General features: G+C 40.7%; 1 protein-coding gene across 1 annotated transcript in view; it reads left to right on the top strand.

Annotated features, from left to right (window-relative positions):
- The window catches only part of LOC137294177 (uncharacterized), a 43,405-nt gene extending 35,667 nt beyond the window's left edge, over positions 1-7,738 (top strand). Inside the window, exons 10-16 of the mRNA XM_067825167.1 lie at positions 686-846; positions 1,340-1,472; positions 2,037-3,144; positions 4,051-4,381; positions 5,049-5,315; positions 5,757-5,814; positions 6,565-7,738. Coding sequence (XP_067681268.1) covers positions 686-846; positions 1,340-1,472; positions 2,037-3,144; positions 4,051-4,381; positions 5,049-5,315; positions 5,757-5,814; positions 6,565-6,732 — 2,226 coding nt within the window. The 3' untranslated portion in view covers positions 6,733-7,738. The remainder of the gene's footprint in view (positions 1-685; positions 847-1,339; positions 1,473-2,036; positions 3,145-4,050; positions 4,382-5,048; positions 5,316-5,756; positions 5,815-6,564) is intronic.
- The last annotated feature ends 4,689 nt before the right edge of the window (positions 7,739-12,427 follow it).

Raw genomic sequence — 12,427 nt, 5'->3', positions numbered from 1 at the left:
TGTGGGAAGCCTTGTTGTTAAAGCGTTGACATGTCACGCCGAAGACTCGGGTTCGAATCCCGACATTCCTGGTGTCCCCCGCTGTGATGTTGCTACAAGCGGTGTAAAACCAAACACAGTCAGTCTGTACTACACACAATTACAAAAGCAGAATCGTAATATCTGCTTTGCAACATCGTAGAATATGGTATGTGAACAGGAGAATTACGTACAGCTTTATGGTTAACAACTTCCGGATATTGCCAGGCTGCGGTTAATCAAAGTCTGGTTGTTGTCACTCCAGCTTGAGGACAGTGTAAGAATCTATGTCATCCATAAGTTTAACTGCATGTTTTCTTGTCAGAATTTCAATTCCAACCCAAAGAGAGTCGGGGCCGGGGAGCTGTACCTCTGGGGTTCGATCATATGGATGCTCCGTACTAAACTATGGTAGTCCCCCACAAATACAAAAATCCACCCCCGCCACATGCTCATACTTGCAAAAATTCACGTTGAATGTGCATGACCAACGTCATTCACTGATACGATGTCACATATAAATGAAATACGACTCTGACATCAACCCAACTCAAACGTTCCCATTTAATGAGGTATTATTTATGAGGTTTTGGAAGAAGTGTTTCAAGCTCGATTAGCGTCTACTCAATGTAACGATATTTTAACCATTTGCTTAATTCCAATCCAGCCTTCCAAACCGTCGGAGAGACGGCTGGGTTCTAGAGTGGACAGCATCATCGACAACAGCAAGGCCAAACTCCCACCTCCTTACCCCAAGCCGACCCCGTCTCCCCGTCAGCAATACGAGAATCCAGCCTTCACCCCCGACGACCAAACAGTCAAACAAGGGTAAGTGAAGCTGTGTGCATGGTTTTGCATTCAAAATGTTCGACCCATTTGGATTACACGGGGGTTTCAATTCAGAAGAGGCCCAAGAATCCATGTTTGCCATTTATGTCATTGAGCCTACTTTTAATGGAAACAGATGCTGTGAGATGGTTTCGCTGTTTAAGCGTTCGCTCGTCACGGCTGGGCTCGATTTTTCACATGGGTACCATGATGATTGCTGAAATATTGCTAAGGGCGCCATTAAACTATTCTCACTTACTTGTGTGTCAGTCTACAGATCCACGAGAATAAATTAAACAGGAGCCATAAGGAAGGTAAGTATGAATGGCAACTTGTAGCATAGGTTGCCTCAGCCGAACCGAACTCCCCACAAGATCAAGTTCGATGGCATAAATACGAATTCACTTGTGTGTAATGGTTGGTTTGCAAGCTAGCTTGCTGTTAGAGTACAAAGACATTCATGATTAATGTCCAGTTTTCCATGACCACATAGGGTGTCCAGCGCCCGTCCAGTTAAAGTAGGCGGGGATGACCTCCGCTCTGCCTGGAACCGGCTTTACGGAGCTCCGGAGTGGAGGCCCGCCAGCAACCAGTCCTCCTCCCAGAATCCACAGAACTCCTACTATGTAAGTAATTAAAGCAAGCCATGCTTGTCATGTGAGGCGACTAACGGGATCGGGTGGCCAGACTCGCTGACTTGGTTGACACTTCATCGTATCCCAAATGAGTTAATCGGTTACTCATAATGTCAGTCGTCTGACTCGATTATTTACAGATCTATTACATTTTTAATTTCAAACAATGGATTATTGAGTACAGATTCATAATAGAATTTATCTTATCAACAAAACATCCTTCACAGAACTTCCAACCCTACGAGAGACATAAATGCAAATAACCTCGTCAGGAACGTCACTGAAAACGATGTATTCAGATTGCTGGATTAATTGTGTGATTTTTGTTTTTATTTTTCACATGAACACAATTGTGTGAGGTTTATCAGTTTTGTCGCTACAGGAGTTAATGAGTGAGTGAGTGAGGATTGCTAATTGCCGCATCAGCTCTTTCGCAGCTATTCGTGATGTGGTGAGACAGGTATGCCGGTATTATCCCGAAACTTTATTGTGTTGACATGCCCTTGATCATATAAATCCTTACATGGCCAATTATATTCTTTGTGATGTATTCAGGGGGTATTCGCATTGGGACCAACACAGAAAGAAAAGCAACAGGAACATCTTCAACAGTACCAACAGCAACAGCAGCAACGACAACAACAACAACAGCAACATCAGGAACAACAGCATAATCAAAGAAAATCAAGTTTGGACCAATTGAGTACCACTGTCAGAATCAGCCCCACAGGTCAAAGTTCAAGTACTCAAGGTCAACAGTCAGGGTCAAATTCAAGCTCCTTCTCTGGAAAGAACACCGGCTTCAGCACGTTTAAACCAGAAGAAGATGACGATGACAACGAAGACGTCAGAGACGACACCGCCGACAACAACCAGGACGCTATGTCTGAACAGGCACTGGGACCCTCTGCCAAATATCCAGACCAACCCGGAAGTCGTCCTACAAGTGCTACACAAGGTCAAGGGTCGTCAGGCAACAGGCAGACGACAGACAGTCGTCATGAAAAGGACATTGCTAGGTCATTGGAGCAAAGGCTTTCGGTGCAAAGGATAGGTGACAGTGAAAACAATAACGCGTTTTCCAGGTTAAACCAGGTACAAAGGAACAATGATGAAAATAGTGTGTTTTCTAGGACTAATCCTGTGCCAAATAGAATACCGCCGGAAATATCTCCCCGGACTAATATTGCAGCTCAAAGACATTCTCAAGCCGAGCAATCTTCCCAGCATAAAGTGCATCCTTCTAGACTCTCAGAAACCAACCCATCTCCTCATGTGAACCAGGGTTTTGTTGATAGCGATGATGAAAGCGGCCAATATCATATAGGAGCTGCAGAGAGTATATTTGACTATGCAAGTGAGTCTTCTTCCCGCTCTGTGACCCCGCCCCTTCCTCCCCTATCCCCCGACTCAACCCCTAGGGGAGGCCTTGAGCCCCTATCCAAGTACAGCCGTTCCTACAGCGCCAGTAACGTGTCCCCACCCAAGACGCCCGATCTCCTGTCATCCACAGCCAGACCCGGGTCTGTGTTCGACAAGCGAGACCTCAGGGCGTCCAGTAGTCAGATTGACATGATAGGCGTTGGTAGGCATGGCAAGAAGGCACCCAGGGTGAACCCAGCACCCAGACAGCACCACAGAACCAAGACCAATCTTACCAGAGGTGAGAATTTGTTGCCAACTGTCGGGCACTGTATGTTCGATAGTGGCCAGAACATGGATGGTGATATACATGATTTGTGTATCGTAGATGTGCTATTATTAATTAATTCAATGTGTTTCGGGGTCAAGTTTTAGCCCAGTATCTCTTTGATAATGTTTGTAATTGTTAGTTTGTTCCAGAGATAATCTACAATCTGTTCATAATCTCCCAGTTTGCACCAACTTTTTTCAAACTTAAATATTGGATTTTGGATTTGGATATAAATCTTTCCGAGTTTTTTCACCTATTTAAACTTCGGTCGTTTACTATCTTCCTTATCAGTTTCATTAATTTCAAAGCTTTTAATTTACGTCGACCAATTTTCGAACATCATTTCATATCGCAATTTCGAGGAACTATTGAACGTGCACCTTCTACGAAGACTTCAGGTATCGTCAAGCTCAAAGTTCTTTGATGACATTTAAGGCATCTGTGAAGCTGTCACATGTTTTATGATATACATGTGGAGGACTGTCCCAATTGTGACTCATTATTTTACCTTGCCAACTGAACATTTAAATCTCAGAATTTATTCAACTTACCCCCTTGTAATACAAACCAATAGTACCGTTTTGAATCTGTGATCGTACACATCTTTCAACCCAAGTTAAATAAAATTCTGAGATTTCAGTGTTCAGATAGCAAGGTAAAATTATGAGGACTCGCAATCTTAATTTCACGTTATTTGGTTTACCTTTTTGATTAAAGGGAAATTCATCGGTACGTTTTCACTGCAAACAGACAATAGTGTAGACCCTACATGTATAACTGCAGCGTATGAAAATTTCGCACTCACGAACAAATCGCTACAACGTTAAGATAGAGGGTTGCCTTTACATTTTCCTCATGACTTTCTGAATTTCTCAGTCCAAGCTCACAGTCTGGAGGATCTGCGAGAGTCCGGTAACGAGAGTAACTTGTCCTTTGATGTGGAAAATACGATGTTGATGGTGGACCCTGAAAGTGAGCAGTTCACAGACACCGACAACATCTCCCCCAAGGACGCTAGGGCCCTCCGACAGAAGCTGCAGGGGCTGGAGTCTGTGTACCATCAGGTCCTCCGTCAGGCAGGGGCGGACATCCCCAGGACCTCCTTCAGGAGGAGATGGAGCATCGGCAGCTCCGATACCAGCTCCATCAACAGAGGGAAGCGCTTCCGGTCTAGCGCCTCCCATCGGAACTACTCCCGTGATATCAAGTGAGTCGTACGGTTGTATCGGTGAAGGTTATGGCGCTTGTTATTTGCTTTGAAGACGTTTAACAAAAATCAAGATGTTCACGGGAAACATTCATTTTCTGTTAGTGCTAATCAGAAGTTCTAAATGATCCGAAAGAACTTTGAATTTTAAACAACAAAAACCACCGTTTCCCTATACAAAGTGTGCCTTCGTTCATATTCCTAGACCGTATATTTATAATGAGTGAGTAGAGTTTTAAAAGCAGTATTCCAGCAATATAAAGGCGGGGGACGCAAGAAATGGGCTCCACGTGTTGCACTCATGTAGGGATTCGAAATCGGGTGTTCAGCGTGACTGCCGTGTATTTGTATAAGAAATATGTCATCTTTGACTATTCACTTTGGCCGTGAGAGTAGATTGACATTAGGCTTTGATATCATTCTGTCAGGAAGGGACTGATCAATTGGTTGTTCATGCTGTTTACCAGTGATTTTGTTTTCACTCTTTGACCTATCTATGGTATACAGCAATCGTTTATGATGTTTTTGTATTTAAAGTAGTAGTAGTCAAATATAATATGTACTTTCGCTTCGGGAGATGTATGATGCAAATTAGATAGCGTACAATTTGACACAAGCATGCACCTCGACACAGGAGGGTTACACTATCCATTACATATGTTTTCAGAGCAATTCAGCGACGCTTCCAGAAACTTGAATCCCACGTGGTGACGTTGGCGCGGAGCGTGGCGCACCTCTCGTCGGAGCTACGGAACCAGACGTCCTTGACCCACGAGATGGACACAGTTAAGAAAGAACTACGAGAACTACGTCAACAGCAACATCTACACAACCTCAACAATACTCCTCTCAACAACAACGTCAGCGATTTCGAGAGGTTCAGGGGATGGATTCCTTCACTGACCAACCCAAAGCGTGTAAACAAACTGACCAAGTAAGGCTCATTCCGACCGCCGTATCAAGCGGTGTCCTTGACATTCTGGTATTTGGAATGATTTTGTTACTGTATGCCAGTGTACAGTTTAGTTTTCTTTTTCGCTCCATTTGGATTGGAATATTTAGTGTATCCCTGGAGCTGGCTGGATACCCAAGTGGTTAAAACGTGTGTTCCATGAAACGAAACAGTTAAATCAGACTTCGCTTCTTAGGAAGACTGCTTTGATATTATCCTCCACTTGCTCATTCTTGGGCTGATAGTTGATAAGATAAGATATAAACATGGAAATAGAGTCTTCCAATTTTCATTGACATTGGTTTGATTATGTTTCATGTTGTGACAACGTTGAATTAAGAACTATACACCGAAATAAATAACATAGCCTATGCTAAATTCGTTTATTTAATCAATGTCTAAAGCCAACAACACTCTTTCCAGATTCTTTGGCCAGGAACCTCCTCTTTTGGAAATATTTTTACAGAAACTGGGTTACGAAGTAAGTATGAAACTCGGATCGTTTTCTACTATTTTGAAATACCATGGTGGATAAAGCGTTTGCTCGAAGACCACTGATCGATTCCTCTTGATAATACCTTGTGTGAGGCCCAAGTACTGGTTTTGTCTTTTTGATTTTGCGTGGGCCTTGCAGCATTAACTAACTCTCTCAATACTAATGAGTTATCGTTTACACATCAGAAGAATGGTTTGGAGGCAACTTCTGTCCACGTTATCTAAGGCGACTCAGTTGTATCCCTTATACGTCTCAGAATCTGCTGACTGTAGGTTCAAATTCCAGAGTTGTCCTGCTCTTATTACAATTGGTTTAACATCTGCGTCGAAGTGGGGAGGAAGGGGTGGGTTGTTCCGTATTTTCGGGTATGCTGTTGCCTTGCCTTTGCATGTCTTAGGGTAATGCTCCGGGTATGCTCCGGGTATGCTCCGGATATGCTCACCTTCCCGAAAACACCTGGTATCATGAATTTTTTATATTTGGGCGGTGGATAGTCCAGTGGTTAAAAAGTTCAATCGTCACACCCAAGACCCGTTTTCGGCTGTCCAAAGGGGGATAATGTGTGAGGGCCTTTTCTCGTGCCCCCAGTCATGATATTGTGGGAATATTTTTAAGTGAAAGCTAAACTCACTCACTCCCCTGAGTCGACGTTCTTCCTAAATCCAACAGAAGTGAAATAATGTTCACTCAACACTAACATCTCAACTGCTTTAATGCTTCTAATTTTACCTTCAGAGATATTCCAAGAACTTCTCAAATGAACACATCGGCATGATAGAGTTGCCCTACATGACAGAGGACCGGTTGCAGAGCATAGGGATCCCAATGGGTCCAAGACTGCGGATCCTGCAGGAAGCCCAGCTCTGCTTCAGGCAAGAGAACTTCAACATTTACATCGTGTGATGTGACACACCTGAGACTTAAAGAAGCATCACTTCAAAATTTACATCGTGTGACGTGACACACTTAAGACTAAAGGAAGCATCGGTTCAACATTTACATCGTGTGACGTGACACACCTGAGACTTAAAGAAGCATCGGTTCAACATTTACATCGTGTGACGTGACACACCTGAGACTTACGGAAGCATCACTTCAACATTCATATCGTGTGACGTGACACACTCGAGACTGAAAGAAGCATCACTTCAAAATTTACATCGTGTGGCGTGACACACTTGAGACTTAAGGAAGCATCACTTCAACATTTACATCGTGTGACGTGACACGCTTGAGACTTAAGGAAGTATCACTTCAAAATTTACATCGTGTGACGTGACTTGAACACGCACCACTTCAACATTTACATCGTGTCATTTCAGCTCTAGTGAAACACGTTATGGATTTGAGAATGCACAAGATTTCTTTATGCATATCTAATGAACATTTGTTGTAAAACTATGTGAATTTCGACACGCGATCAAGGCAGCGCAAATGCTAAATGACAATGCTGTTCTTATTGCAATCAATTGCCATGTGTCATAATCAAATCAAGTAGAACATCAGAGAACCTGCTGCGCATTGTTAGAATTCCAGTGTGAATTGTGCAACCCATGCACGCTTGAAATGAACGACCGTTGCTATTTCGATCACCTCATCAGGCTATGGAGCTGTTCATTCGTAATTCATGAATAGCACAGTACCCCAACATAATCTACGCTAGTGCTCCATTGGTAGTGTGCATTAACACATTGACGGATATAGTGCTTATTTACCAACAGGGTGCCTCTTCCGACACAGCTACAGTGTTCAACACTGTTTTGTATATCGTCTCCACAAACTGAATCAAAGAGAAGGTATCCTTGATCACATATGTCAGGAGGTGCTCAACATCCTCAATTATCCGGTTTTTCAATAGCAGCTTTTCACAACTGAATACATGTCAAGTCTGGCTGATGGAGGCTTGTCGTCAAATTGGTGCAAATTGTTATTGTTTTCCTATTGAATTATTAGGATTGACAGTCATCTGTTATTTGTAAGTGCAAGACGAGATGTTTGAAAGAGGAAAATCTGTTGAAGGTCTACCGCAGGCACATCAGGAAGACATAAAATTTGAGCTTCTGCACGAAGATTAGTACGAAAGCCTATTAGAAATTTGCGTTTTGAAAAGTCGTAATTACGAGATTAAAAGTCGTAATTACGAGATTTTTTTAAAATCTCGTAATTACGACTTTTTTAAAAAAAGCTTGTAATTACGACTTTTTTAAAAATCTCGTATTTACGACCTTTTTTTAAAAAATCTCGTAATTACGACTTTTTTTTAAAATCTCGTATTTACGACTTCTTAAAAAAAATCTCGTAATTACGACTTTTTTTTAAAATCTCGTAAATACGGTTTTTTAAAACGCAAATTTCAGATACGGATTTGACCCTAATAGGCTTTCGTAGTATTTACTGAGGAAACAATTATCCAATGTTGACTTACCCCATCCAGTGTTGACTTACCCCATCCAGTGTTAACATACCTAATTTTTACGCAGTGGTAAACATTAGGTGTGTGTTATTGTGTGTTTTTTTCATTTGAAAATTTAATTCGATCATACAAAGCGCAATATATGTAGACGTATTGTTTGTGTTTGGAATTAGATGTCCCTCAGCTATCCATGGTCACCCCTAGCCCCATTCGTCATCATTCGGAATAACACGAGTGAGTCACGAACGCCCTAGGTGATATCCGTAACGTATTCTTAATTAATACACGTTATTTAATACGGATTGTAAAATGATGTTGGAGTGCATTCCATGCCGAAATGTTTGACATTCTGTTGTGTCCGATCGTGCCGTATGAAATTACAATAGTAATATCGTATGGCATTATATTATGAACTCTCAGCAACTTCCGTCATGACATTTGTATCGTGACCATCAGGACTAAACAGGATATGATGTGTTTCGTGGTGAGGAATGCAAACGCTCTGTACACGATTCATACCTATAAGAATGTCACGTGTCCTTTACATCATGCCAGTTTAGTCCAGGTTACAAATACGCCTTGAAAAATACGTCATGAAAGGGGCGGCCATTTTGTTTGAACTGATTTTGTTTAATTTGTGATTTTTTTTAAAAACATATCTCTGCAGTAATGATAAATTTCACGTGCCAAATGTGGTTATGAATTCATTAAGGTTTGTCATTGCATCATATTCATTATTAAAAACTGGATCTGGTATATGTTTAGGATAAAATGATTATCCCCTAAAACCATATTGGCAAATGTTAAACATGAGAAGGGGGTATAACGTGATAGGAGTATATATCACGACCCGCATGTCAGTTTTGATCATTATGTTCGGATTTTCGTGACATGACTTGATATTTGCCAAGATAATTTTTAATTTTCCCGAACAAGCCGCAATATGTCATCCAGACAATCAAACTGCTGTTTCTACTGTACACTTCACATGTCGTCACCTCCATTGTCTACTGTACGTCCACGTCTACGCCTACGATCTGGACAATTCCGCCATCCTGTGCTAATATGGGCGATTTCGTCCATGCTGATGAGTTTCGCTGTACTCGGCAGCGCAGCTTGCTGAAGTATAAAAGTATACTGGACAAAAATAGTTAGGGATATTTGTAAATTTTGAAATTATGAATAATGATGATAAAATATCAGTGATAAAAATACCGATATCCCTAACTTATCTTGTCCCGTATATTATTGTTAGCTCTGTCTTAAAAATTATGATCAAAATACATTTTGCCGAATCTCTCTCATTAGTTCGAGTATGCAAGAGTTTAAGACTCTTTTGTGACTTTAGAGTCTGTCTTAATTAAGTTTTAGTTGAATTTGAATTGTTGGCTGTATTCTCGAAAGCCATTGTTCTTGATAATCTGTATATTAACGGTTGTCGTGACTGTACATTCTAACAACACCTTTCGAATACAGGTTTTTAAAATGTTGGTTTACAAAATGCCCTATGGCAGTGGTTTGTGGCAACAGGGAAACTTTCAGTCAAAGAGCACTGAAATAAGTTCAACCATTTTGTTTGTCACCATAAAACATTCTCAAAGCATATTTGTGATATTGTGACGTTCAGAATCTCCAACCATATCTGTTAACTTTATGTTTTAATCATTGTTTATCAATTATCATATCCACTGACAGCATTGAAATATACCTTACAGCTTCCAACAGCCTTCTCCACGTGTGTATAAAATACCCCATCCAATGTATTATATTTATGACGTGTACCCCATAGTACAGCGTTTACGATAATCTCCAGAATTTCGTCTCCGGCTGAATGAGTTACCGGATACGACCATTCATGTTTTCATCGCCGCCAAATGCGTTTGATTGTCCATTTCGGAATAACCTTCACCTCGTGAATATTCATTTCTTCTGACCTACCCATGCATGTGATTGCCCATGTCATAACAGTCTTCCCCACGTGACCTATTTTACATATCTGATTGGTCTTTTCCTTGGGACCCAATCTCCAGCAGCTTCTAGTCTCAGTGTCTACTTCTTTAAGGGGGCGACGGGATAGGTTAGTGGTTAAGACGTTCTCTCGTCACGCGTGAGACCCAGGTTCGATTCCCCACATGGGCACAGTGTGTGTAATTTCAAGGTGGAAAGCACGCGAAAGGTCTCATAAAGGGTAAACACTATGTGTAAAGTCTGTTTCTGTGTCCCTCGCCGTGATATTGCTGGATTATTGCTAAAAGCGGTGTAAAAGCATATTCACTCACTCTACGTCTGTACGTCTTTGCTCACATCATTCTTCATAACTTGCGTGATGATCAGTATAATAATTCCCTTCCTGGCCGCAGAGTGGCCAAATCACGATATTAATTTGTCGCATATTATACTGGACAAAATAAGTTAGGGATTTTTTTGTGTTTATGACTGATATTTTATCAGTATGTCGCATATTCATAATTTCAAAATTTACAAATATCCCTAACTATTTTTGTCCAGTATATGTGTATGTTAACTACAACAACAAACACTTTTGCCATCGATGTCTTGTCGCTCTCCTCCACAACACAAACCCAATGAAAACCTGGTTAAAATCAATCTTCAGCAACCCGTACTAACGTGATCGGTTGGTGTGATCGTTGACTGGCTTAATGCTTGTTATTTCCCTCCCCTATTATGTAGACCTATGTTCATGATAACAGTTACTGGACCTTATGTTCCAGGATCCGTTATTTGCAGACTGCCGTCCAACGCCTTAACTTCTTTGGGTCGCCTTTTAGAAGTTGGGGAATACAAGATTGACAAACTTTATGGATAACAAATTCTTTATTACGATCTTTATCGTAATAAAGTATTTGTTATCCATAAAGTTTGTCAATATTGTCCAACGACTTGTGACTGTGACGTAAAACACCACAGTGAATCCATGATATAATTATGATGCCATATTCTCCATATTTGTTTACAGCAGTTTATGCTTGTAAACAAACACTTTCAATTTTGTTAAAGCAACAGATTGAAACAAACGTGGGTTTGCATATGCAGGGTACAATGGTCTTGAAATACCATTGAAATGGTCTTGAAATATGACGGCATTGTAGCAGTGTTATACATTGCTTGTTCGCGTTATACATTTTCACGTAATTTCTTTGATACTCATTTGAATCGCCCATTCCTATTCTATGCATAACTATCAAAGTCTAATGCTGCTACTTTAGTGATATAACATATTTATTCAACGAAGTTTCTAGCTATTTATTTTTTCCTCGTCGTTTCGAGTTTATTCTCGTTGCTTCAAGTTTGTTTGTTTTATTTTTTAAAGAACCGCAAAAGTTCAAGACTCGTTGAAATTTCGAGTAATAACCCGTTCCTTAAAGAGTCTTTTTAAACCTGTAAGTCCAAGACTTTTCTGTGTAAAATTTTGAGTATTACTCGTTACCTCGAGTATTTTCTCGTGATTTCAGGTTTTTTTTCACTGCTTCGAGTTTTTCTTCTTGTTTCATTTTTCTTTCAAAAACTTGAAGTTTCGAGATTTGAAAGAAACTTGAAAGTAATACGCATACCCTGGAAGTGACGAGGAATTAATTGCAGTAACGAGAAAATACTCGCAGTAACGAGGAAATAGTTGAAATAGGGAGAAAATACTCTTAAACATCGATAGAATAATCGTAGCGATGAAAAATGTTGCTGAAGAAATATTTTATTACACAAAAGTGGCAACCTTAGGTTTTAGTGTATAAAACTCACCGTGAAACTAATCAGCATTTACACTTTGCCAGACATATCCGCCAAGACGTCCGTCCAAAGATGATCTATGCACTTTTAACATTGACTTGGCTTGTCAAGTCAGTAGATCTATGTGTATATGAACGTTTACTCTCTCAGCTTATGATAATCTTACCTGTTGTAGTTGGATAATTTGATGACCTTTTGTCCTTGCAAATACGACAAACGGGACTTTATCCCCTGAACACCGTGTCCCTCTTTGTAGGCGACAACTTAAAAATGACAAATGGTTCACAAGAGATATTTTGCTATTTCTGTATTCAGTTTCTATGTAAACAAACGTGTTTCGGCCTGTTCTGAAACGATGCTACCCCTGCGTTATTGTATCTCCAGATTTGATGAATCTGTGAGCGAAAATGGTGCCTGGTGGTGTTTTTGGTTTTGGGGTAT

Source organism: Haliotis asinina, chromosome 8, assembly GCF_037392515.1.
Source record: "Haliotis asinina isolate JCU_RB_2024 chromosome 8, JCU_Hal_asi_v2, whole genome shotgun sequence".
Classification (NCBI taxonomy): Eukaryota; Metazoa; Mollusca; class Gastropoda; order Lepetellida; family Haliotidae; genus Haliotis; species Haliotis asinina.
Note: the sequence above shows the minus strand (reverse complement) of the source record. Positions and strands in the feature narration are given on the sequence as shown.